This window comes from Pongo pygmaeus, chromosome 5, assembly GCF_028885625.2.
Source record: "Pongo pygmaeus isolate AG05252 chromosome 5, NHGRI_mPonPyg2-v2.0_pri, whole genome shotgun sequence".
Taxonomy (NCBI): Eukaryota; Metazoa; Chordata; class Mammalia; order Primates; family Hominidae; genus Pongo; species Pongo pygmaeus.
Window position 1 is genome coordinate 56,711,788 of NC_072378.2, and position 24,886 is coordinate 56,736,673.

The 24,886-nt window shown below is 36.3% G+C and overlaps 1 protein-coding gene across 2 annotated transcripts in view; it reads right to left on the minus strand.

The window, feature by feature from the left end:
• Positions 1-24,886, minus strand: part of COL21A1 (collagen type XXI alpha 1 chain) — a 204,565-nt gene that overhangs the window by 63,834 nt on the left and 115,845 nt on the right. For both annotated transcript variants that reach the window (XM_054493050.2, XM_063666271.1), the window contains 4 exons: positions 12,068-12,121; positions 11,542-11,597; positions 10,263-10,314; positions 10,086-10,139 (listed from right to left, as the gene is read on the minus strand). In XM_054493050.2, coding sequence (XP_054349025.2) covers positions 10,086-10,139; positions 10,263-10,314; positions 11,542-11,597; positions 12,068-12,121 — 216 coding nt within the window. The remainder of the gene's footprint in view (positions 1-10,085; positions 10,140-10,262; positions 10,315-11,541; positions 11,598-12,067; positions 12,122-24,886) is intronic.

Genomic DNA, 24,886 nt, shown 5'->3' on the forward strand with positions numbered 1-24,886 from the left:
ATCCTAGAAGCAGCAAAAGACAACAATAAATAAATAACACACAATGGAGCTCCAATATGTCTGAGACTTTTCAGTGGAAGGCTTACAGGCCAGGAGAGAGTAGCATGACGCATGACATTTTTTAAGTGCCAAAGTTTAAAAAAAAAAAAAAAACTTTACCCTAGTATAGTATATCCACAAAAATATCCTTCAAACATGAAGGAGAAAGACAGGCTTTCCCAGACAAACAATAGATGAGTGATTTCATCAATACCAGACCCACCATACAAGAAATGCTAAAGGCAGTACTTTAAACAGAAAGAAAAGAACATTAATGAGCAATAAATAATCACCTGAAGGTAAAAAACTTACTGGTAATAATAAGCACGCAGAAAAACACAGAATACTATACACTGTTACTGTGGTGTGTAAACTCCTCTTATCCTAAATAGAAAGACTAAATAATGAACCAATCAAAAATAATAACTATGACAACTTTAAAAAACATAATCAGTACAATAAAATATAAATTGAAACAATAAAAAGTTAAAAACCAGGGGCGTAAAGTAAAGGCAAATTTTTATTAGTTTTTTTTGCTTGTTTGTTTGTTTATGCAAATAGCATTAAGTTGTTATCAGTTTAAAATAATGGGTTATAAAATAATATCTGTAAGGCTCATAAATACATACAATGAATACACAAAAAATAAAAAGCAAGAAACTAAGTTATATCACCAGAGAAAATCATCTTCACTAGAGGACAATAGGAATGAAGGAAAGAAGGAAGGAAAGACCAAAATACAACCAGAAAACAAATAACAACATAACAGGAGTAGGTCCTTACTTATAAATAATAACATTTAATGTAAATGAACTGAACTCTCCAATCAAAAGACATAGACTGGCTGACTGGATGAAAAAACAAGACCCATTGATCTATTGCCTACAGTAAACACACTTCACCTATGAAGACACACATAGACTAAAAATAAAGGTATAGAAAAAGATATTCCATGCCAACAGAAACCAAAAAAGAACAGGAGTAGCTATATTTATGTCAGACACAATGGCTTTCAAGTCAAAAACAATCAGAAGAGAAAAGGGTCACTACACAATGATAAAAAGGTTAATTCAGCAGAGGATATAACAATTTTTAAATGCACCTAAAACCCAAGCATCCAGATATGTCAAGGAAATATTATTAGAGCTAAAGAGAGTGATAGACCCCAATACAATAATAGCTGGAGACTTCATCATTCCATTTTCAGCATTGGACAGATTTTCCAGATAGAAAATCAACAAAGAAACATTAGACTTAATCTGCACTACAGACCAAATGAATCAAATAGATATTTACAGAACATTTTATCCAAGAGCTGCAGAATATAAATTCTTTTCTTAGCATGTGGATTATTCTCGAAGACAGACCATAGGTTATGTCACAAAACAAGTCTTCAGACATTCCAAAAATGGAATAATATCAAGCATCTTCTCTGACGACAATATAATAAAGCTAAAAATCAATAACGAGGTATTTTGGAAACTATACAAATACATGGAAATTAAACAATATGCTCCCGAATGCCCAGTGAGTCAATGAAGAAATTAAGAAGAAAATTGAAAAACTTCTTGAAGCAAGTAATAATGGAAACACAACATACCAAAATCTATGGGATACAGCAAAAACAGTAGTAAGATGGAAGTTTATAGCTCTAAGCATCTACATCAAAAAAGAGAAAAAAGCTTCAAATAAGCAATGTAACGATTCATCTTAAAGAATTAGAAAAGCAAGGGCAAACCAAACCCAAAATTAGTAGAAGAAAAGAAATAATAAAGATCAGAGCAGAAATCAATGAAATTGAAATTTAAAAACACAAAGATCGATGAAACAAAAAGTTGGTTATTTTTGAAAAGACAAACAAAATTGACAAATTTTTAGCCAGTGTAACCAAGAAAATAAAAAAGGATACCCAAATAAAATACAGTCAGAAATGAGAAAGGAGACATTATAAATGATACTGCAGAAATTCAAAGGATCATTAGTGGCTACTATGAGCAACTATATGCCAATAAATTGGAAAATATACATGAAATGGACAAACTCCTAGATAGATACAACCTACTGAGATTAAACCAGGAAGAAATCCAAAACCTGAAAAGACCAGTAACAAGTAACAAGATCCAAACTGTCATAAAAAGTCTTCCAGTAAAGAAAAGCCTGGGACCTAATGGCTTCACTGCTGGATTTGACCCAACATTTAAAGAACTAATACCAATCCTACTCAAACTATTCTGAAAAATAGAGGAAGAAGGAATACTTCCAAACTCTTTCTACGAGGCCAGTATTACCCTGACACCAAACCAGACAAAAACATACCACAAAACAAAACTACAGGCCAATATCTCTGATGAATATTGATGCAAAAATCTTCAACAAAATACTAACAAACCAAATTCAACAATATATTAGAAAGATCATTCATCACAACCAAGTGGGATTCATCACTGGGATAAAAGAATGGTTAAATATATGCAAATCAATCAATATGATACATCATATCAACAGAATGAAAGATAACCATATGATCATTTCAATTGATGCTGACAAAGCATTTGATAAAATTAAATATCCCTTCACGATAAAAACCCTCAAAAAAGTAGATACAGAAGGAACATACCTCAACATAATAAAGGCCATCTATGACAGACCCACAGCTAGCATCATACTGAATGGCGACAAAAAAAAAAAAAAGCCTTTCCTGTAAGATCTGAAACATGACAGGATGTCCACTGTCGCCACTCTTATTCAACATAGTACTGGAAGTCCTAGCTAGAGAAATCAGACAAGAGAAAGTTATAAAGGGCATCCAAATTGGAAAGGGAGAAGTAAAATTATCCTTGTTTGCTGATGATATAATCTTTTATTTAGAAAAACCTAAAGACTCCACCAACAAACTATTAAACTGATAAATAAATTTGGTAAAGTTGCAGGATACAAAGTCAACATACAAAAATCAGTAGCATCTCTATATGCCAATAGTGAACAATCTGAAAAAGAAATTTCAAAAGTAATCCCATTTACAATAGTCACAAATAAAATTAAATATCTAAGAATTAGCCAAAGAATTGAAAGATCTCTACAATGAAAGTTATAAAACACTAATGAAAGAAATTGAAGAGGACACCAAAAAATAAAAAAAATTTCATGTTCATGGGTTTGAAGAATCAATATTGTTTAAATGTCCATACTACCAAAGGAATTTACAGATTCAATGCACTTCCTATCAAAATACCAATGGCATTCTTCAGAAACATACAAAAACCAATCCTATAATTTATATGGAATCACCAAAGACCCAAAATAGCCAAAGCTATCCTAAGCAAAAGGACTAAAAGTGGAGGAATTACATTACCTGACATCGAATTATAGTACAGACCTATATTAACCAAAACAACATGGTACTGGCATACAAACAGATACAAAGACCAATGAAACAGAACAGAGAACCCAGAAACAAATCTACATACCTACAGTGAACTCATTTTTGACAAAGGTTCTGAGAACATACACTAGGGAAAAGACAGTTTCTTCAAGAAATTGTGCTGGGAACACTGGATGTTCCTATGCAGAATAATGAAACTAGACCCCTATCTCTTGGCATATACAAAAATCAAATCAAAATTGACTAAAGACTTAAATCTAAGACCTCAAACTATGAAACTACTACAGAAAAACATTGGGGGAAATCTCCAGGACATTGATCTCGGAAAAGATTTCTTGAGCAATACCTTACAAGCATAGGTAACCCAAGTAAACATGGACAAATCATGTTGAAAAACTTCTGCACAGAAAAGTATACAATCAACAAAGTGAAGAGATAATCCATGAAATTCAAGAAAATATTTGCGAACTACCCATCTGACAAGAGATTAGTAACCAGAAAATACAAAAATTTCAAAGGACTCTATAGAAAAAAAATCCAATAATCTTATCAAAAGATGGGCAAAATATTTTAATAGACATTACTCAAAAGAAGACATACAAATGGCAAACAGGCATATGAAAAGATGTTCATCATTGATAATCAAAGAAATGCAAATCAAAACTAAAATGAGACATCATCTTACTCCAGTTAAAATGGCTTTTATCAAAAAGGCAAACAATAACAAATGCTGGTGAGGATGTGGAGAAAAGGGAACCCTTGTACACTGTTGGTGGGAATGTAAATTAGTACAACCACTGTGAAGGGCAGTTTGAAGATTCCTCAAAAAACCTGAAAATGGGTTAGGTGCAGTGGCTCATGCCTGTAATCCCAGAACTTTTGGGAGGTCAAGGAGGGTGGATCGCCTGAGGTCAGGAGTTCGAGGCCAGCCTTGCCAACGTGGCGAAATGTCTCTACTAAAAATACAAAAATTAGCCGGGTATGGTGGCAGGCACCTGTAATCCCTGCTACTTGGGAAGCTGAGGCAGGAGAATTGCTCCACCGGGAGGTGGAGGTTGCAGTGAGCTGAGATCATGCCATTGCACTCCAGCCTGGACAACAAGAGCAAAACTCTGTCTCAATTTAAAAAAAAAAAAACTAAAAATGGAGCTACAATATGATCCAGCAATCCCACTGCTGGGTACGTACCCAAAAGAAGAAAGGAAATCAGCATATTAAAGGGATATCTGCACTTCTATGTTCCTGGCAGCACTTACAATGGCTAAGATTTGGAAGTCACCTAAGTATCCATCAACAGATGAATGGATAAAGAAAATGTGGCACATATACACAATGGAGTACTATTCAGCCATAAAAATCAATGAGATCCAGTCATTTGCAAAAACATGGATCAAACTAGAGATCATTATGTTAAGTGAAATAAGCCAGGAACACAAAGACAAACATCACATGTTCTCATGTATTTGTGGGAACTAATAATCAAAACAATTGAACTCATGGCATACAGGGTAGAAGGATGGTTACCAGAGGCTGGGAAGGGTAGCCATCAAACCATGAAAAGACATGCGGGAACTTTAAATGCATATTGTTAAGAACAAGAAGCCAATCTGAAAAGGCTACATAATGTATGATTCCAACTATATGATATCCTGAAAAGGAAAAACTCTGGAGAGAGTAAAAAGATCAATGGTTGTGAGTGGTTGAAGAGAAGAAAGGATCAAAAGGTGGAGCTTATAGGATTTTTAGGGGAGTGAAACTATTCTCTATGATACTACAATGTTATTTTTGTCAAATATATATATATATATATATTTGTCAAGTGTACAATACCAAGAATTAACTCTAACATAAACTATGAACCTGGGGTAATAGTGATGTGTCAATTGTAACAAATGTACTACTCTGGTGGAGATGCTGATCATGGGAGAGCCTGCCCAGGGTTGGGAAGTGGCAGGGGGTGTGTGGGAATATGCTGCACTTTCCATTCAATTTTGCTACAAACCTAAAACTGTTGTTAAAAAAAAAAGTAATTTAAACAAAAAAAGTAAATAGCTTTTTTTTTCAATTAATGAATGTTTCCATTAAAAATTTACAAACAGACAAGACAGAAAAACTTCATTGTTTTTAGGAGACCCACGCTAATTAGAAAATAGGAGACATAATAAGAGCTATTTATGACAAACCCACAGCCAATATCATACTGAATGGGCAAAAACTGGAAGCATTCCCTTTGAAAACTGGCACAAGACAGGGATGCCCTCTCTCACCACTTCTATTCAACATAGTGTTGGAAGTTCTGGCCAGGGCAATTAGGCAGGAGAAGGAAATCAAGGGTATTCAATTAGGAAAAGAGGAAATCAAATTGTCCCTGTTTGCAGATGACATGATAGTATATCTAGAAAACCCCATTGTCTCAGCCCAAAATCTCCTTAAGCTGATAAGCAACTTCAGCAAAGTCTCAGGATACAAAATCAACGTGCAAAAATCACAAGCATTCTTATACATCAATAACAGACAAACAGAGAGCCAAATCATGAGTGAACTCCCATTCACAATTGCTTCAAAGAGAATAAAATACCTAGGAATCCAACTTACAAGGGATGTGAAAGACCTCTTCAAGGAGAACTACAAACCGCTGCTCAAGGAAATAAAAGAGGATACAAACAAATGGAAGAACATTCCATGCTCATGGGTAGGAAGAATCAATATCATGAAAATGGCCATCCTTCCCAAGGTAATTTACAGATTCAATGCCATCCCCATCAAGCTACCAATGACTTTCTTCTCAGAATTGGAAAAAACTACTTTAAAGTTCATATGGAACCAAAAAAGAGCCCGCATCGCCAAGTCAGTCCTAAGCCAAAAGAACAAAGCTGGAGGCATCACGCTACCTGACTTCAAACTATACTACAAGGCTACAGTAACCAAAACAGCATGGTACTGGTACCAAAACAGAGATATAGATCAATGGAACAGAACAGAGCCGTCAGAAATAATGCCACATATCTACAAGTATCTGATCTTTGACAAACCTGACAAAAACAAGAAATGGGGAAAGGATTCCCTATTTAATAAATGGTGCTGGGAAAACTGGCTAGCCATATGTAGAAAGCTGAAACTGGATCCCTTCCTTACGCCTTATACAAAAATCAATTCAAGATGGATTAAAGACTTAAATGTTAGACCTAAAACCATAAAAACCCTAGAAGAAAACCTAGGCATTACCATTCAGGACATAGGCATGGGCAAGGACTTCATGTCTAAAACACCAAAAGCAATGGCAACAAAAGCCAAAATTGACAAATGGGATCTAATTAAACTCAAGAGCTTCTGCACAGCAAAAGAAACCACCATCAGAGTGAACAGGCAACCTACAAAATGGGAGAAAATTTTCGCAACCTACTCATCTGACAAAGGGCTAATATCCAGAATCTACAATGAACTCCAACAAATTTACAAGAAAAAAACAAACAACCCCATCAAAAAGTGGGCGAAGGACATGAACAGACACTTCTCAAAAGGAGACATTTATGCAGCCAAAAAACACATGAAAAAATGCTCACCATCACTGGCCATCAGAGAAATGCAAATCAAAACCACAATGAGATACCATCTCACACCAGTTAGAATGGCAATCATTAAAAAGTCAGGAAACAACAGGTGCTGGAGAGGATGTGGAGAAATAGGAACACTTTTACACTGTTGGTGGGACTGTAAACTAGTTCAACCCTTGTGGAAGTCAGTGTGGCGATTCCTCAGGGATCTAGAACTAGAAATTCCATTCGACCCAGCCATCCCATTACTGGGTATATACCCAAAGGACTATAAATCATGCTGCTATAAAGACACATGCACACGTATGTTTATTGCGGCATTATTCACAATAGCAAAGACTTGGAACCAACCCAAATGTCCAACAATGATAGACTGGATTAAGAAAATGTGGCACATATACACCATGGAATACTATGCAGCCATAAAAAATGATGAGTTCACGTCCTTTGTAGGGACATGGATGAAATTGGAAATCATCATTCTCAGTAAACTATCGCAAGAACAAAAAACCAAACACCGCACATTCTCACTCATAGGTGGGAATTGAACAATGAGAACACATGGACACAGGAAGGGGAACATTACACTCTGGGGACTGTTGTGGGGTGGGGGGAGGGGGGAGGGATAGCATTGGGAGATATACCTAATGCTAGATGACGAGTTGGTGGGTGCAGCGCACCAGCATGGCACATGTATACATATGTAACTTACCTGCACATTGTGCACATGTACCATAAAACCTAAAGTATAATAATAATAATAATAATAATAATAAAAGAAAAAAAAAAAGGAAAAAAAAAAATAAAAAATAAAAATAAAAATAAAAATAAAACATTGGAAAATCAAAAAAAAAAAAAAAAAAAAAAAAAAAGAAAAACAGAATGGCTGTATGAGTACTCAAAGTATGGTTTTTACTGAATGTGTATTGCTTTTGCACCATTAAAAATGAAAAAAAATTGTAAGCCAAAAAAAAAAAAAAAAAAAAAAAAAAGAAAATAGGAGACATAACCAAGGTCAAATATGAAGGGTGGTATGAATCTATAAGGAAGGCAAATATCAAGAGTGAACTGACCTCAAAATGTTGAACATAGTGATATATCCCTACAATAAAATACTATTAGCATTAAAAAGGAATGAAGTACTACCGATACAAGTCAAAGCATGAATGACCCACAAAAATGTAATGGTAATTGAAAGAACAAAAGGCCATATATTACACGTTTCCATTTATATGAAATGTCCAGAATACACAAATCTGCAGAGACAGAAAACAGAGTAATGGTTGCCAAGGGTTTAATGTATGGGTAGTAGCTTGTTGAGAAACAAGGAGTGACCACAACATGGGCATGGTGTTTCTTTTTTTTTTTTTCTTTGAGATGGAGTCTGGCTGTGTTGCCCAGGCTGGAGTGCAGTGGCACCATCTCGGCTCACTGCAAGCTGCAAGCTCCACCTCCTGGGTTCACGCCATTCTCCTGCCTCAGCCTCCCGAGTAGCTGAGACTACAGACTTCCGCCACCACGCCCAGCTAATTTTTTTGTATTTTTAGTAGGGCATGGTGTTTCTTTATGGGATAATGAAAATGTTCTAAAAATTAACTCTAATGAGGTTTCATAACTCTGTAAATACACAAAAACTGTTGAATTCTACACATTAAATGGGTGAATTTTATGGTATTTCAATTATATAGCAATATAGCTGCTAGAAAACAGTGAACTGATGTTTACATTTGCAGTACATGAATGCACATACTACCCAGATTAAGACTAAAAAGGAATCTTAAAGCTGTGTTCAAATCAGGAAATGAATAAAAGAACTAATTCCTTATTTAACACTTATTCTTTGCCAGGAACTGCGCTGGGTGATTTGTCTTACTCAAGTCCCTTTCATACCATTCTAGATAGGTAACATTTACTCTATTTTCGAAATAGAAACTGTCAAAATATTTGCCAGAGAACGTACAGCTAGTTAGAGAAAGTCATTGCAAGCTAGAAATCCAACTCCATTCTATTCTCTAAGCTCTCCTGCCTCCCAAAAAGAATAGTCCCATTTCTTGGGGCATATGGATTTATGCTAACAGAGGACAAAAAATTAATTAAAATGAATGCTTAGGTTGCAGGCAAAGATAAAGTCTGTGTTCTCTCACATAGTCTAGATTATAAACTCTGTAAGAGTAGAAGCCATGATGGCTTTATTCTCCTCTATATGTCTAGTTTCTAATAAATATCAATAAAATCTGTTCAATTAAATAAGTGAGAAAATACAAAACCACTGAAGCATAATTAACAAGAAGGAACCAAGGACTTTAATGGGTTCCCATATTTTATAGTCAGGTTACTACTGTCCTAGGAAGTGTTGTCTCAAAGTATATTCTTTGAAGAATCATGGATATTTGAAAAACCTTCATAGCACTTGAAGCAAATCAATGAATAATTTTTCCTTTGGAAAACACCTGCAGACCAAGAAAATTTGGACTGAATTTCTGAGCAACTTTGGGATTCAAAGAACTGACCGTTAGAAAACAAGATAACATCCCTATGTCCAATGCTCGACCAAATGGCCTTTTCAGCCCTGATGGCTTATACAAATCTTCTCCTTAGGTATCCAAATCAGCTAAATCCTAACTGTAAGAATATGATGGTGCTAACGGACGACCCCAAGGGCATGTGCCCTTGAGTTTTTTCATAGACAGTGAATTAGTGACACTTTGCAATTCCCCACTTACTCTAATGCTCTCATGCCCATACCACACAACTGATAAAGAAGCTGGGGTTAAGAAGACAGTTTCCCAGCCCACTGAAACCTCAGTCTTTGGGAGACACAGCAAAGAACCTCTGCTTCTAACCTGCCAAACAAACCAATCTGAAGGGCTTATTGAAGAAGCTCAACCTTGTAATATCCTGTGATTCACTTCTGACACCTAAGAGTCCACAATAAAGTCAAAAGAAATTCAGTATCATTTTTAAATTACACGTAAAAAAACTTTTAACTCATGAATTTTATCCCAATGCCACATGTAAAATTTTAATATTGGTACATTTTTCTTATGTTTCCTCACAAGATACAAAACTCTTTTTGTTTTGTCCTTTTTTTTTTTTTTTTTTGGAAATACCTTGAAACCAGGACTACCCATTAATCCATCCTTTCCATGTCTTCCTGGTTCTCCCTAAAAAATAAATACATATGCTTTAATATATTTTTGCACTAATTTTTTCTCTTTAAAGACAGATACTATAAGATAGATTTTATTTAAAGCAAAATACTAAGAGCTTTTTTCCATCAAACTCACAGCAGGTCCAGGGAGGCCAGGGAAGCCAGCATTCCCCTTTTCACCTTTTGCACCCTGTATGGAAAACAAACACTTAAAACACAATCTTTACAATAATGTTTTCAAGTTCCAACCAAAACTTAAATAGAAAAGATACTAAGTTAACATCATTATGTAGTAAAAACTCATGGAACTACAACTCATGTTGACTCTGCAAAGCACTATTTTACCAACCCAGTGGATGAAATATCAAGACATTAAAAATGTTGATAGATGCAGAATTATCATTACAAGCATCTAAACATAGAAATAACATCTTGGCAAAATTAAAAAGCAATGGGTATTTTAAATATTCTTCCCTCAGTGTGAGGAACTAGAAAGGCCCATAACATCAAATTTCAGTGGACATGTTTTTTGTTTGTTTGTTTTTGAGACGGGGTCTCACTCTATTGCCCAGGCTGGAGTGCAGTGGTGCAATCTTGGCTCACTGCAAGCTCCGCCTCCCGGGTTCACGCCATTCTCCTGCCTCAGCCTCCTGAGTAGCTGGGACTACAGGCGCCCACCACCACTCCCGGCTAATTTTGCCAGGATGGTCTCGATCTCCTGACCTCGTGATCTGCCCGCCTCAGCCTCCCAAAGTGCTGGAATTACAGGCATGAGCCACCGTGCCCAGCCTTCAGTGGACACGTTTTTTAAGCAGCTACTGCTTCATAAGGAATCTCTCACTGTAAATCTGTAAATCTTTTTTTTTTTTTTTTTTTTTTTTTTTTTTTTTGAGACAGAGTCTTGCTCTGTCACCCAGGCTGGAGTGCAGTGGCATGATCTTGGCTCTCTGCAACCTCTGCCTCCCAGGTTCAAGTGATTCTCCTGCCTCAGCCTCCCGAGCAGCTGGGACTACAGATGTACATCATCACACAAAGCTACTTTTTGTATTTTTAGTAGAGACAGCGTTTTACCATGTTGGCCAGGCTGGTCTCAAACTCCTGACTTCATCATCCACCCGCCTCGGCCTCCCAAAGTGCTGGGATTACAGGCGTGAGCCACCGCACCCGGCCTGTAAATCTTTTAAAAGCTCAGAATGATCAACAATACAACATGATCTTATAGGATACCATACATAGCAGTCCGCAGTCACCAATTCTTTTTTCTTTTTTTTCTTTTTTCATTGTTCTGAATTAATCCCCTAAGAAGGGTGAACAAAGCTAACTGTTCTAACGTTGGGTTAGAACTGCAATTCAAGTTTTCTGTTTCCATTACATTAAAAGTTCAATATGAATACTTTGCTGTGTGATCTATACTTCCCTTTTTGCCATAAAATCCAGGTGATCCTTTGTCTCCTTTGGCACCCATTTCACCCTAAAAGACAAAATATAAATAGCGAATATTTAAGAAATATGAATATGTTTCTTATAAAGAAAAAATACAGATTATAAGCAAAAAAGTTTAATATGCCAAAAGCAAAACAAAATAGAAATAAAATAAAGTTTGCTTTAAAAAGCCCTCATTTGCAGGCTTTATAAAGAAAAATTTTAAAAATAACATTTAGCGCTATAACAAGGCTTATAGTTTAAGGCTTATATTTAAGAAAACTTGCATACAGTATAACATCCATTTTTTAATACTATAAAATCATACATTTATAACTGGAAACTTTAAAGGGAATTTTGTAAAGTTTTGTATAAACTAATATTAATCTTAGCCCATTGTTTACTTTATCTCTAATTATATATGAGCATTTATTTATAACACATTTGTAATATAAAAGTACTTTATATTTCAATTAAAAAATGGCATTGCTATATTTAAAAGAAACAGATTTCTTCAACCTTTGATCCTGGCATGCCATGAAGCCCAGGAAAACCAGGAAGTCCACGATCACCCTGAAAATAAAACTGACATTAATTAAAGAAAAACCATTCCAGCCTAAACAATATCATCATATATTCTTCAACCTCACCCTTGTCAAAATCCACTTCAAATCTATCTGCAAACAGTTAATTTCATATCAGCATTCAAGCCTATCTCTATGAAAAATTATCCCTACTTTTCAGGGTTTCATTTATAATCAGAGAAGATAAGTATTTTGGAGCTAAGAAAATCTCACTAGCAATCCTGACTCCACCCTTAGTTAGCCACCACCTATTCTGAAAAAGTCTTAGGCTTTTACAGGGGCAACACACATGAATTAATTGAAACGATCTAGTCCCAACACACTCAGGAAACAGTTAACCTCTGAGGTCCTACCCAGCTCAGTAATGAAAGACCCTAAGCATAAAATCTAAACACAGACTAGGATTCTGTGGAATTTTTAAAAATTGCTTATCTTACTAATTACTCATAGAAGGTATCTGTTCATGTGTGTCTATGAACATGAAGGCCCTAAGTTTTCTCCAAAAGAGAAAAGATGAAGAAAAGTCATAACAACTTGATATTTAGTAGATATAAGTTTAGTACTTAGTTCAGCGGGATATGTTGGATGGTACTGCTTTAGCTTCAAAATCTTAATTGTGAAGACATAGTAAATAAAGAACCAATGACTTTCACGGCAAAATTTGGGTCAGATTCACTTTTATCTAGACAAATTAAGATTACACAAGCAATCAATTATACTCCTAGCTTGTCTGGTAGACATATTAAAGATTATATCATCTGTGACTGATGTAATTTTTATAAAAGTTATTGATTCATATGATTTAAAGAGTGATATATTTATTCAAGGCTCATAGAACCCTCCAAAGGCAACTCTTTTTTATTCCAAAGTTCCACATCTCTGAGTTCAAATCACCAAACCATTGGTTATAGCTACCTTTTCCATTTTCTGCATTATCTACTGACTTCCCACCATGAATACAGAGGATTAATCTCTCGTAGCATCCAACACCTCCTCCCCATCTCCACTTCTAACAGACACAAATCCCCTTAACCCTCAATTACAGCTTTGGTTAAATCAGTAGTCAGGGTTTATTTTGTTAAGATTTGCAGATAAGCTATAAATATATTCTCATTACTTGCCTTTTCTTGCCCAAATGTTTATCTTTCCTGGAGTCAAATATTTTAATCGTTTAGTTTCCTATAAACTTATTGTTATATTGAACTCCAAAATCTTTCCAACTGTCAAAATCACTTCTGATTGTATTCATTTGCATTGAAAATTTCTTTTTCTTTAATAAATATCTCCTAGACCTGTCTCATTTCAGTATGAATTTGATGTTCTTTATCTCTGAGTTCATTATCTTGTTTAGGGGAATATACTATCCAATGGCTTCCTGAGAAGGAATACATGGGAGATTACTTTCTGATACCTTAAATCTCTGAAAATGTCCTTATTCTATTCATTTATATAATTGATGATAATTTAGAAGTTTTAAATCAGACTTTTGAAGGCTCTGCTTCATTCAGTTCTTGAGTTCAATGTCACTAATAAGATGTGTGAAGCCTTTCTGATTCCTGATCATTTGTATGTAGCCTTTTGTTTCTTGTGTGTTTTTTGGGGCCCAGAGTGGGAGGGTAGGGGTGGTACGACTGGTGCAGTTTTTCCCGGAAGAAGCTTACAGATCTTCCTCTTGTTTCCAGTGTCTTGAAGTATTATGCTATTATACACTGGTGTGGTCTATAATCATCCATTATGCTAGGTACTCTATAGGTCTTTTCATCTATAGAGATCTCATGCCCATACACATGGACATCCCGGACTACACTTCCAAGCTCCATCCCCATCCATACGTCACATAAACAGGCTCCTCTCAGCCACCTGTAAGCATAGGGGTAGACACACAATTGTGCTGGAAGGTCTTTAGGAAGACAAAGGCAGGAAAGGGGACAGCAAACCCTGGAAATGGGATTGGGGTAGATTGTTCAGGGACTGCCAGAATCTAAGATCCAGAATGTGTTTTTTGTTTGCTTGTTTTTGGTTAAGCTCAATGGTGTGATGGAATGTGTTCTTCAGGTTCTGAAGACTCCTCACTCAACACTGAGGAACACAGCTGAAGCAGGGTGTAGCAGGGGTTCTGGTCCCTGAGAGCATTCATGACAGGGTTTTTTCAAGTCTTCCTCTCCCTGTCTTGTATCAGTTTCTTCCAAGACTTTTTGTTTGTTGATCTTTAACGTTCCTGTGATATTTGGTGATTCTTTATTGTCAGCTCATATGGAAGGTGATAGGAGAATCTCTCGGTGGGTAGAGTTCAATGACTCTGAACTTCACTGTAATGTGGTCTGGTTGTGCCATTTCACTGGATGCTGTTCTAGATGTCAGTAGATTTCCCATACAAGGATCTTCTATGTCTCTAGTTTATAGGACTGGTTGACCGCATTCTGGAGGCCAGGCAGAGGAAGAGGAGAAGGAGGTCGCCACATGAGTAAACTATCACCAATTCCCATTGTTTTTGTTTTGTTTTGTTTTTTGAGATGGACTTTCGCTCTTTCGCCCAGGCTGGAGTGAAGTGGTGCGATCACGGCTCACTGCAACCTCTGCCCCCCAGGTTCAAGTGATTCTCCTGCCTCAGCCTCCTGAGTAGCTGGGATTACAGGTACCCACTACCATGCCTGGCTAATTTTTGTATTTTTAGTAGAGACAGGGTTTCACCATGTTGGCCCTGGTGGTCTCAAACTCCTGACCTCAGGTGATCTGCCCGCCTCGGCCTCCCAAAGCGCTAGGATTACAGGCATGAGCCACCATGCTCAGCCTACTCCTATTGTTTTAATTTTAGTACAACTCTCCCTCTTCTCCCCAGGCTAGAGACCCTCAGCTTTCTCTTCTCCAGAAAATAAACTTCTGTGTTTCTGCTACGGTGGAGGAGAGATTCACTTGGCTACACAGAGTTGAGGAAGGGATAGTGGGATTTAACTCTTCTTAAATGGACATTCAGTCACGTTTGCATTTTTAGCTCTGCTTTCACCTCCACTTTAGAAACATTGATATTATCATTTCCAGAACCTGTGGAGTATCTGTGCATACGTGTGCATGTGTACATATAAGTGTGTGTGTATACTGGCAAAAGGGGGGCCTCTGTTATATAAATCAGATCTCTTCTAATTTTAGGATTCAGCTTCCCAGTATGAATCCTAAAATATGAATTCCCACTAGAATGAATTCCCACTAGAAAAGTATGAATTCCCACTAGAATGCAGATAATATAGTGACTGGTGATATAACCTTGACTTTATAAGCGAGAGCAACACTCAGAGAGACTAGAGCAACAAGAGGGAAAAACACAAGTCCCTGAATGAGTTTGTAGACAACCAATTACATGAGAAAAATAAACTTCTTTCTCATTTAAACTACTGCATTTGGTCTATTTGTTATAGATCTTTGCCATCCACCTAACAAATACAAAGAATAACTATGTTTCCAGTCTAAAAGGAATCATATTTTTTAGCTTATACTAAATGTCTTTCTCAAGAATAATTGCTTCCTCTGTCACGTGGGTGCGTGCGTGCGTGTGTGTGTGCAAGAGAGAGAGAGAGAGACAGAGAGACAGACAGACAGAAAGATAGGTAGGGAGAGAAAAGACCCCATAAAAGCCTATAACACCCTAGAATGAATTATTCCCCAAATTCGACAATTTACCCAAACAGAGGACAAAAGAAAAAATAAATAAATTTTAGGGGAAGACCAAATGACACAAGAAAACTGGGTATTCTTTCCCCTACCATATGAACTCCTAATACAAGAACCTAACCCAAACCACCTTTTGAATATATATATTCAAAGTGTGTGTGTGTGTGTGTGTGTTTGTGTGTGTCATTCAAAGGGCATATACATATATATATATATCTCTGTCTCTCAATACACACACATATATATAGTTTGAAATTTTAATTTCAAATTTTAAATTATAAATACATAATTTGAAATTTTATATCTAAGATCCAGAATGTGTTTTTTGTTTGCTTGTTTTTGGTTTGCTTGTTTTTGGTTAAGCTCAATGGTGTGATGGAATGTGTTTTTCAGGTTCTGAAGACTCCTCACTCAACACTGAGGAACACAGCTGAAGCAGGGCGTAGCAGGGGTTCTGCCTCCCTGAGAGCATTCACGACAGGGTTTTATATACATATAAAATTTCAAATTACATATTTATAATTTAAAATTTGAAATTAAAATTTCAAATTTTATATATATACATATATTATATATATATTTTTCCCTTTTGCTTGGAGCAGGAGTGGGCAGAGTTCTGAGAGAGAGAAAGAGGACTGGAGTTAAGAGAACAATCTGAGTTGACTCTTTAGAAAACACTAAATTGAGATAACCAGTTAAAGGCAGAGCTAGACTAAGGTGTACTATTAATAAGATGGAATTTAGCTGGGTAATGAATGCTTAATAAAACTATAGAAGAAAGAGGTAACCTGAGATTCCCTATTAAGGCTGAACAAAGTCCAAGCTATGACTTCCATTCTCTGGCTATAGGTTATAAAAGACATAATATCCAAACTTTCTTTTACTGGAGATGGCAAACAGATCTCAGATGAAGTAGGAAGACTAGAAACATCAACTCATGTTGGGACAGAAAAAATACAAGGTCTGGACAAAGCTACTCTTATGTGCAGAAGGAAGATTTTTAAGTATAATAAAAAGGTGTAGTATCCATGTTAACATAAATCAGTGTGAGAGAGAGAGAAAGGAGAGAGAGAGTGAGCAGCAACAAGTTGTCAGCAAAACTGTTGGGGAATACTGAAACAATATGTACAAAATATGGAACACAAAAAAGTATGGCTCAAACACATTATACTCAATCAAGTTATTTATAAGGTTTAATAGCAATGGATAGCAAAGAAGGGATAAAGCTGGGCCAAAGCCTATACAGGATGGGCATGTAACATAAAAGATAAATGGCTCCTGTGTTGGCCTCTGAGCCACTGGGTCATTTGTTACTATAATGCAGCTTAGCCTAAGTTAATTAGTACAGTTGGAATATTAGAAATAGGAGGCTGCCAAAACAACAATATTAAAATGTATATATGTCATTGGCTTTGGGGACAGGTAGTGAACAATGAAAAACAATTACTGAAGGTTGAAAAAATGGTGTCTTATGTAAAATTGTGGTGAAATAATTGATAAAAAGCCTTGCTTGTAAAAACTTGCAAAGGCAAATAATGTATCAAATGAACTTATAGCTAGAGGTAAAGAACTGAGAAAACAGAATGTAAATATATATTATGAATTGACTGTTATTGGAAGTATTTGACAAGGTATTATTTTAAAAAACCTATGCGCTCACAAAATAATTGGCCAGGTTGCAAGTAGTAATTAAAAGAAATAGACCAAGTGTAAAAACACTGGGATTGGGAGATACAATTGTTTTTCTCATCTCTAATGTAATGGCGAATGCTTTTAAAAAATAAAAGTCCAGTTAAAACTCAGCCTCTGGGAGGGATGAAATCAAAGATGTGGCTATAAACACCATCTTTAAAATCTCTGAGTCCATTAAGGGGAGGTTCAATAAATCCTGTCAAGCTGGACAGTGTGGCGCATGAAAAGTAAACAAAGAGTGTAGTGGATGCCTGATTAATTTAGGTCACCCATTATTAAGTGTAGAAAAGGAGATGTGATTGAAACAAGATTGTGAATGCTGCTATTGGCTGGAATCAAAAGTCAAAAACATAAAATTGCAAATACACACACACATATACATATAATATATGCTATTGAGAGAGTTATTATATAATACCTCAGGAACCACCAACCTGAACTAAAAGAGACTCTGCCTGTTTGAGATTTAACATGAAAACAAAGTTACCCTGTATTTGCACTATTTTTAATACTTTTTCTGGACTACCAACAAATTTAGACAAATATAGAAATAAGGCTAAAAATAACAGGAAGAAAAATTATTTTTAAGATTATACCTCTAATATGTCTATAGACCTAATAACCTAAATTAGTAAGAGAAATGAATTCACTTGGTGCTTTAAAAATATAAAAAATAAATAGATTTTATATATAAAATATATTTTAAAAGGGCTCCATTTATAATAAAAACAAAAGAGATAAAAAATTTTTAGGTTAAAATAAAATTGGATAATGTTCAGGACTAATATCAAAAAATTCAAGATTGAAGTAAAAAGGAAAATAAGCCATAATCTTGAATAGCAATTGGAGAGATGTCAGTGCTTCTAAAACTAATCCATATGTGCAAAGGGATCCTAACTGAAATGTGAATAGCAATTTCTAAAAAATTGAAGGAAAGATACTGAGCTTTATCTGGAAAAATAAGCATTCAAAAATAGCCAGGAAATTTTGATTATAAAGAATAATGAGGAAGGATTAGCTCTGCCAATATTAAGTCAGATCATGAAGTGACAATAATTAAAACAATTCTGCAGTGGAGAAGATGTAGACAGGTCAATGGAACAGAATGAAAAGCCAAAACACCAGGCCCAAATGAAAATGGAAATTTAATGGAAATAAATGGAGAAAAAAGTGGTATTCCATGAATACTATGGCAAATGGCTCTTTATTTAGGAAAACGATTTTATAAAATAAGAATGCTGATATGGTTTGGCTGTGTCCCCACCCAAATCTCATTTTGAATCGTACCTCCCACAATTCCCACTTGTCATGGGACGAACCCAGTGGGAGGTAATTGAATCAAAGGGACAGGTCTTTCACGTGCTGTTCTCATGACCATGAATATGTCTCATAAGATCTGATAGTTTTAAAAATGTGAGTTTCCCTCCACAAGCTGGCTGTTTGCCTGCTGCCATCCATGTAAGACTTGACTTGCTCCTCCTTGCCCTCCACCATGATTGTGAGGCCTCCCCAGCCACATGAAACTGTCAGTCCATTAAATCTCTTTCTTTTGTAAATTGCCCAGTCTCAGCTATGTCTTTATCAGCAGTGTGGAAATGAACTAATCCATTAATTGGTACCAGTAGAGTAGGGTGCTGCTGAAAAGATACCCAAAAATGTGGAAGCAACTTTGGAACTGGGTAACCGGCAGAGGTTGGAACATTTTGGAGGGCTCAGAAGAACACAGAAAAATGTGAGACAGTTTCGAACTCCCCAGAGACTTATTGAATGGCTTTGACCAAAATGCTGACAATGACATGGACAATGAAACCCAGGCTCAGGTGATCTCAGATGGAGATGAAAAACTTGTTGGGAATTGGAGTAAAAGCAACGCTTGTTATGTTTTAGCAGAGACTGGTGACATTTTTCTCCTGCCCTAAAGATTTGTAGAACTTTGAATTTGAGATTATTTAGAGTATCTGGCAGAAGAAATTTCTAAGGAGCAAGGCATTCAAGAGGTAACTTGGGTGCTGTTAAAGGCATTCAATTTTATAAATGAAGTAGAGTATAAAAGTTTGGAAAATTTGCAGCCTGATAATGTGATAGAAAGAAAATCCCATTTTCTGAAGAGAAATTTAAGCTGGCTGCAGGAATTTGCATAAGTAACAAGCAGCTGAATGTTAATCTCCAAGAAAATGGCAAAAATGTCTTCAGGGCACGTCAGAGGTCTTCATGGCAGCCCCTCCCATCACAGGCCTGGAGGCCTATGAGGAAAAAATGGTTTCATGGGCCAGGGCCAGGGCCCCCTTGCTCTGTGCAGCCTAGGGACTTGGTACCCTGCGTTCCAGCAACTCCAGCCATGGCTAAAAGGGACAAAGGTACAGCATGAGCCATTGCTTCAGAGGGTGCAGGCCCCAAGCCTTGGCAGCTTCCATGTGGTGTTGACACTGCAGATGCACAGAAGTCAAGAATTGAGGTTTGGGAACCTCCACCTAGACTTCAGAGGATGTATGGAAATGCCTGGATGCCCAGGCAGAAGTTTGCTGCAGGGGCAGGGTCCTGGTGGAAAACCTCTGCTTGGGCAGTGAGGAAGGGAAATGTGGGGTTGGAGCCCCCAGAGTCCCTACTGGGGTACTGCCTAGCAGAGCTGTGAGAAGAAGGTCACTGTCCTCCAAACCCCAGAATGGCATAACTACCAATAGTTTGCACCATGCACCTGCAAAAGCCACAGACATTCAACGCCAGCCTGTGAAAGCAATCGAGAGGAAGGCTGTACCCTCCAAAGCTACAGAAGCAGAGATGCCCAAGACCATGGGAACCCACTTCTTGCATCAGCATGACCTGGATATAAGACATGGAGTCAAAGGAGAGCATTTTGGAGCTTTAAGATTTGACTGCACCGCTGGATTTCAGACTTGCATAGGGCCTTTACCCCCTTCATTTTGGTCAATTTCTCCCATTTGGAATGGGAGTATTTATCCAATGCCTGTACCCCTGTTTTATCTAGGAAATAACTAAGTTGCTTTTGATTTTGCTGGCTCATAAGTGGAAAGGACTTGCCTTGTCTCAAATGAGGCTTTGGACTATGGACTTTCAAGTTAATGCTGAAATGAGTTAAGACTTTGGGGTACTGTTGGGAAGGTATGATTGGTTTTGAAATGTGAAGACATAAGATTTGGGAGGGAACAGGAGTGGAATGATACAGTTTGGCTATGTCCCCACCCAAATCTCAAATTGAATTGTAACTTCCGTAATTCCCACTTGTGGGAGGAACCCAACGGGAGGTAATTAAATCACGGAGGTGGGTCTTTCCTGTGCTGTTCACGTGATAGTGAATAAGTCTCATGAGATCTGATCGTTTTAAAAACGGGAGTTTCCCTGCACAAGTTCTTTCTCTTTGCCTGCTGCCATCCATGTAAGACGTGACTTGCTCCTCCTTGCCTTCCACCATGATTGTGAGGCCCCTCCATGATTGTGAGGCCTCCCCAGTAACATGGAACTTTAAGTCCATTAAATCTCTTTCTTTTGTAAATTGCCCAGTCTCAGGTATGTCTTTATTAGCAGTGTAGAAACACACTAATACAAATGCTTATCTAACTTTACTCCAAAAACCAAAAATAAAAGGTTAAAAATAAAATAATAAAATTACAAAAATAAAATCATCAGTAATTATAATCAACATGCTAGAATGTGAAACCTTTCTATTTATATACAAAGATAGGAGAAAAAAAGAAGAAAAAACAACTTTACATGAAAATGAAAATTTTCTCTATGGCTAAAATTCCAAAAACCAAGTCAAAACACATAATACAACCCAGAAAAAATATTTTCACACATACAAACAACAACTTACGAAATGCATATAAAAATCAATCTTTAAAAGGATCACAGCCCAGTAGGAAAATAAAAGACATGAGAAAACCGGCAAATTACAGAGAAGTAACACAATGCCCCCAAATCGCATGTCAAGATACCTTACCCAACTCACTAATAAAGCAATGAAAATCAAACCAGTATCATTTCTAAATTATACTGGTGAAAATTAGAATTAAAAAAAAACAGTGCTGATAAGAATGTGAGGAAAGATATTTTCATATACTTGTTGAAAGAGAATCAATTTTCTGGGAACTCAATAAGCAATTTAAGTCAAAGTTTAACTATGAAGTTAACCCTTTGATCCAATAATCAATTTCACTTCTGAGAATTTTTCCTGTTGATAAACTCATGAAAAACTACTGAGAAATATATTCAAAGATGTTTCTTACAGTCTTATTGGTAATACCTAAAGAATAATAATAATAAATAAAGAACCAAGGCAATCTTTGAGATTTCTTAAATTTGATAAAAACAGTCCCTACATTGTATAGCTATGATTAACCTTTTCTTTATACTTTCTCTCATGAAGCCTTTCCAATTTTTAACTTCCCTTAAAATTCCTAGAGAATTTTTTTGACTTTCTTCTTTGGCACTTAACATTGACTATCTTGAAATACAGTTACTTTGTGTTATGTCCTTTATCAGACTCCAACCTCTTTGAGGAAACAATTCATCCTTAACTCATTCCTATTTTTTTCTCGGTACAACTACTATTTACTCATATCCAGATTCCTCTCCACTCTCTGGCATGTGGGAAATCATACTTACCTAATCTGTTAAAATACATGGGGTTTGCACAATTTGCTCTAGTTAATTAAACATGAATGGTAGTGATTTAAAAGCCAATGTTTGATTCTCTCTGCACCTGCCACCATAATTAGTCATGATCTAGATGGGGAAATATCTGTTAATCTGAGTCTCCCTGTGAAGACAATGGGAAGCTCCTCACTGCTGCTGATAAATATGTAGTTTGAGGAGCAATAAACCTTTGATTTAAGCCACAAGCATTTGGGGTTTGCTTGTTATTGTAGCATAAGGTACTCTAGCCTACCTATTGTCTTGCTCATGATTAATAATAATTTGCTGAATATACAGAATGTTTTCATTTCCCAAAACACAGTCAACACTCTCGGGTGCTCAAAGAAAATTTCAATAAAACAAATATTTGGGGGAGTCACACTCTTGGTCCTATCAGAGTTTACAAGTGATTAAAGTCAAAGAGAATCCAACATAGTAAGATAATTCCACTTCCCACAGGCTGCTTTCCAAACCTTTCATGGCTGATGAATATAACTTTGATGAGCCTGTCCATCTTTTAAGTCAATCTAGAGTCATAGTCTTCAGTCAGGTCAAGATTAATTTTGGGGCTAGTAAAAGAACATGAGAACTACTATTTTTAAAATTCATTTTAAAAAATGTCTTTTGTGTGTGTTTCAAATTCACATAATACTTTGCTCAGTAGCACAGATATATAATTTTTATATATGAGTCTACATGTCCAAAAATCTTTTACTGCAATACATTTCGCAATCTAAAGGTTTGATGACCTATGATCTAGAACGAACTATCCCTCTTCCCTAGAGAGAAATGTAGACCATGAACACTCTTACGACCCAGTCAGCACGACCGTGGGTACTCATCCATCTGCTCCCTCCCCTGCCTATCTTCTTGGCTCCCGACAGGCATTCAGGGATTCTTCTCACAGTGCAGGCAGTAGACTAAAAGAAGCACAAGTCACACAGTGAAAAACTACTCTGGCCAAAGCAGAAAAATACAGGAAAAAGAAAGCCAGATTGGGATCAATCAAGGTATTTTATTTCAACCCCCTAGATCCTTGAGTAACTTTACACAAATGACTTAAGCTCTTCATTTTTCAGTTCTCCAAAATGTAAAATGAGGATAATTTACTTCACAATTAATCTAAAATGAGCACAGTATGAATTACTGTACTAATCCCACAGGACTTTTTGTGAGGATTTAATGTAAAGGGGAACACATATGGACAAAATCAATGCAAAACATATCAGGAATAAAATAGAAAAGGGTACACACCACAGTAAAAACCCTGAAAGCACCCAATACATAAAGTTTTGTACAGATCTGTGGCTTCTTTTCCTCTCAGAAAAAATAAAAGCAAAAACAACAACAAAAACACAAATCCTAAGTCTTACACAAGCTCAGGCAATAATGACCTATGGGAAACTATTTTAATCTACTAAAATAATTCCTGTCTCTAACACAGTGATAGGGATTCCATTTGGGGTTTGGGATTACCATTGAACTACTCATGCCTACAAAAGAAACAGATTTCCAAACTTCCACTGCTGAGTCTCTGCAGTAGTTTCTCAATGACCATACAACAGAAGACATCCAAAGAGAAGATAAAAACCGAGTTTAGAACCAACAAAATATAAAGCATTCTATAAAAATTCAATAAAAGTTTTAAGTTTCCTTATAATACCAATAGAAAAAAGAGAAAACCAGGACAGAAGAGGAATAACAGCCAATAAATAAGGCAAGACATGGAATTCATGGTTCTTCATGATAAACTAAGATGTTAAATCCATTATATAGCTTTAAAAGAAAAAAGGTTGAAAGATCAGGAGATAATCCAGATTGCAAAAGCAGCCACAGAACTAGTTAAAACCTGAGCACACATAAGTCAGCACCATGTGTACAGAAAGGACACTCAAAAATGCCTAATATCAGAGAATATTTAGGGAGGGCAGAGCTAGTGCTGCTTGGGGAGAAAATCCTCTGAGGAAAGGATTTTTTTAAAGGAAATTGCAGTTTTTGACATTGAAAGTAATGTCAAAAATCACAATTACTTTTGCACCAACCCAATAGTAACACCACTTCCATAAAAAGTAGAGAAATTTGTTTTCTGAAAACCCCTGATTGTAACAACTCCAAGTTTCTCCAGATTCAGATGAAGCAAAATATTTTTTAGAAAAGAGATTGTGCATATGTGTATGTCTGTATTTAATATTCTTATTATTTACTATAGTAGTTAATCATATCAGTAATTATTATTACTATAATTATAAAATATATGCATATATATTTTATAGATACATTTATATCCATATATGTTTATACTTCTTAATATTACAATAATAAAACCTCTTAATGAGGAAGGGGAAGAGGACAGGGCTGAATCCTGGAGGCACCCCAACATTTAGAGAATGTGTGGAGGAGGAAGAAAAAGAGCCAACAAGAAAACATGAAAAGGTAAGTAGTGACGGCAAGGAGAAATCTAGAAGCATGTGGTATCCCGGAAGCCAAGAGAAGAAATTGTCCCAAGAAGGAGGGAATAGTCAACAGTGTCAAACACTGTGGAGACACACAGCAAGACAAGAAGAAATAACTGAAAAATACTGACTACTGGATTTCAAAGATGGAAGACTGGTGAATATGCAGCACAAGGTTGGGATGGAAGTCCTACTAGAGTGGGTCAGAGAGAGAAATGGCAGTGAAAATGTGCAGGAAATAAAGGCAAACCTTTTGGAGCACTTGTACTACAATGAGAAACAGGTAAATG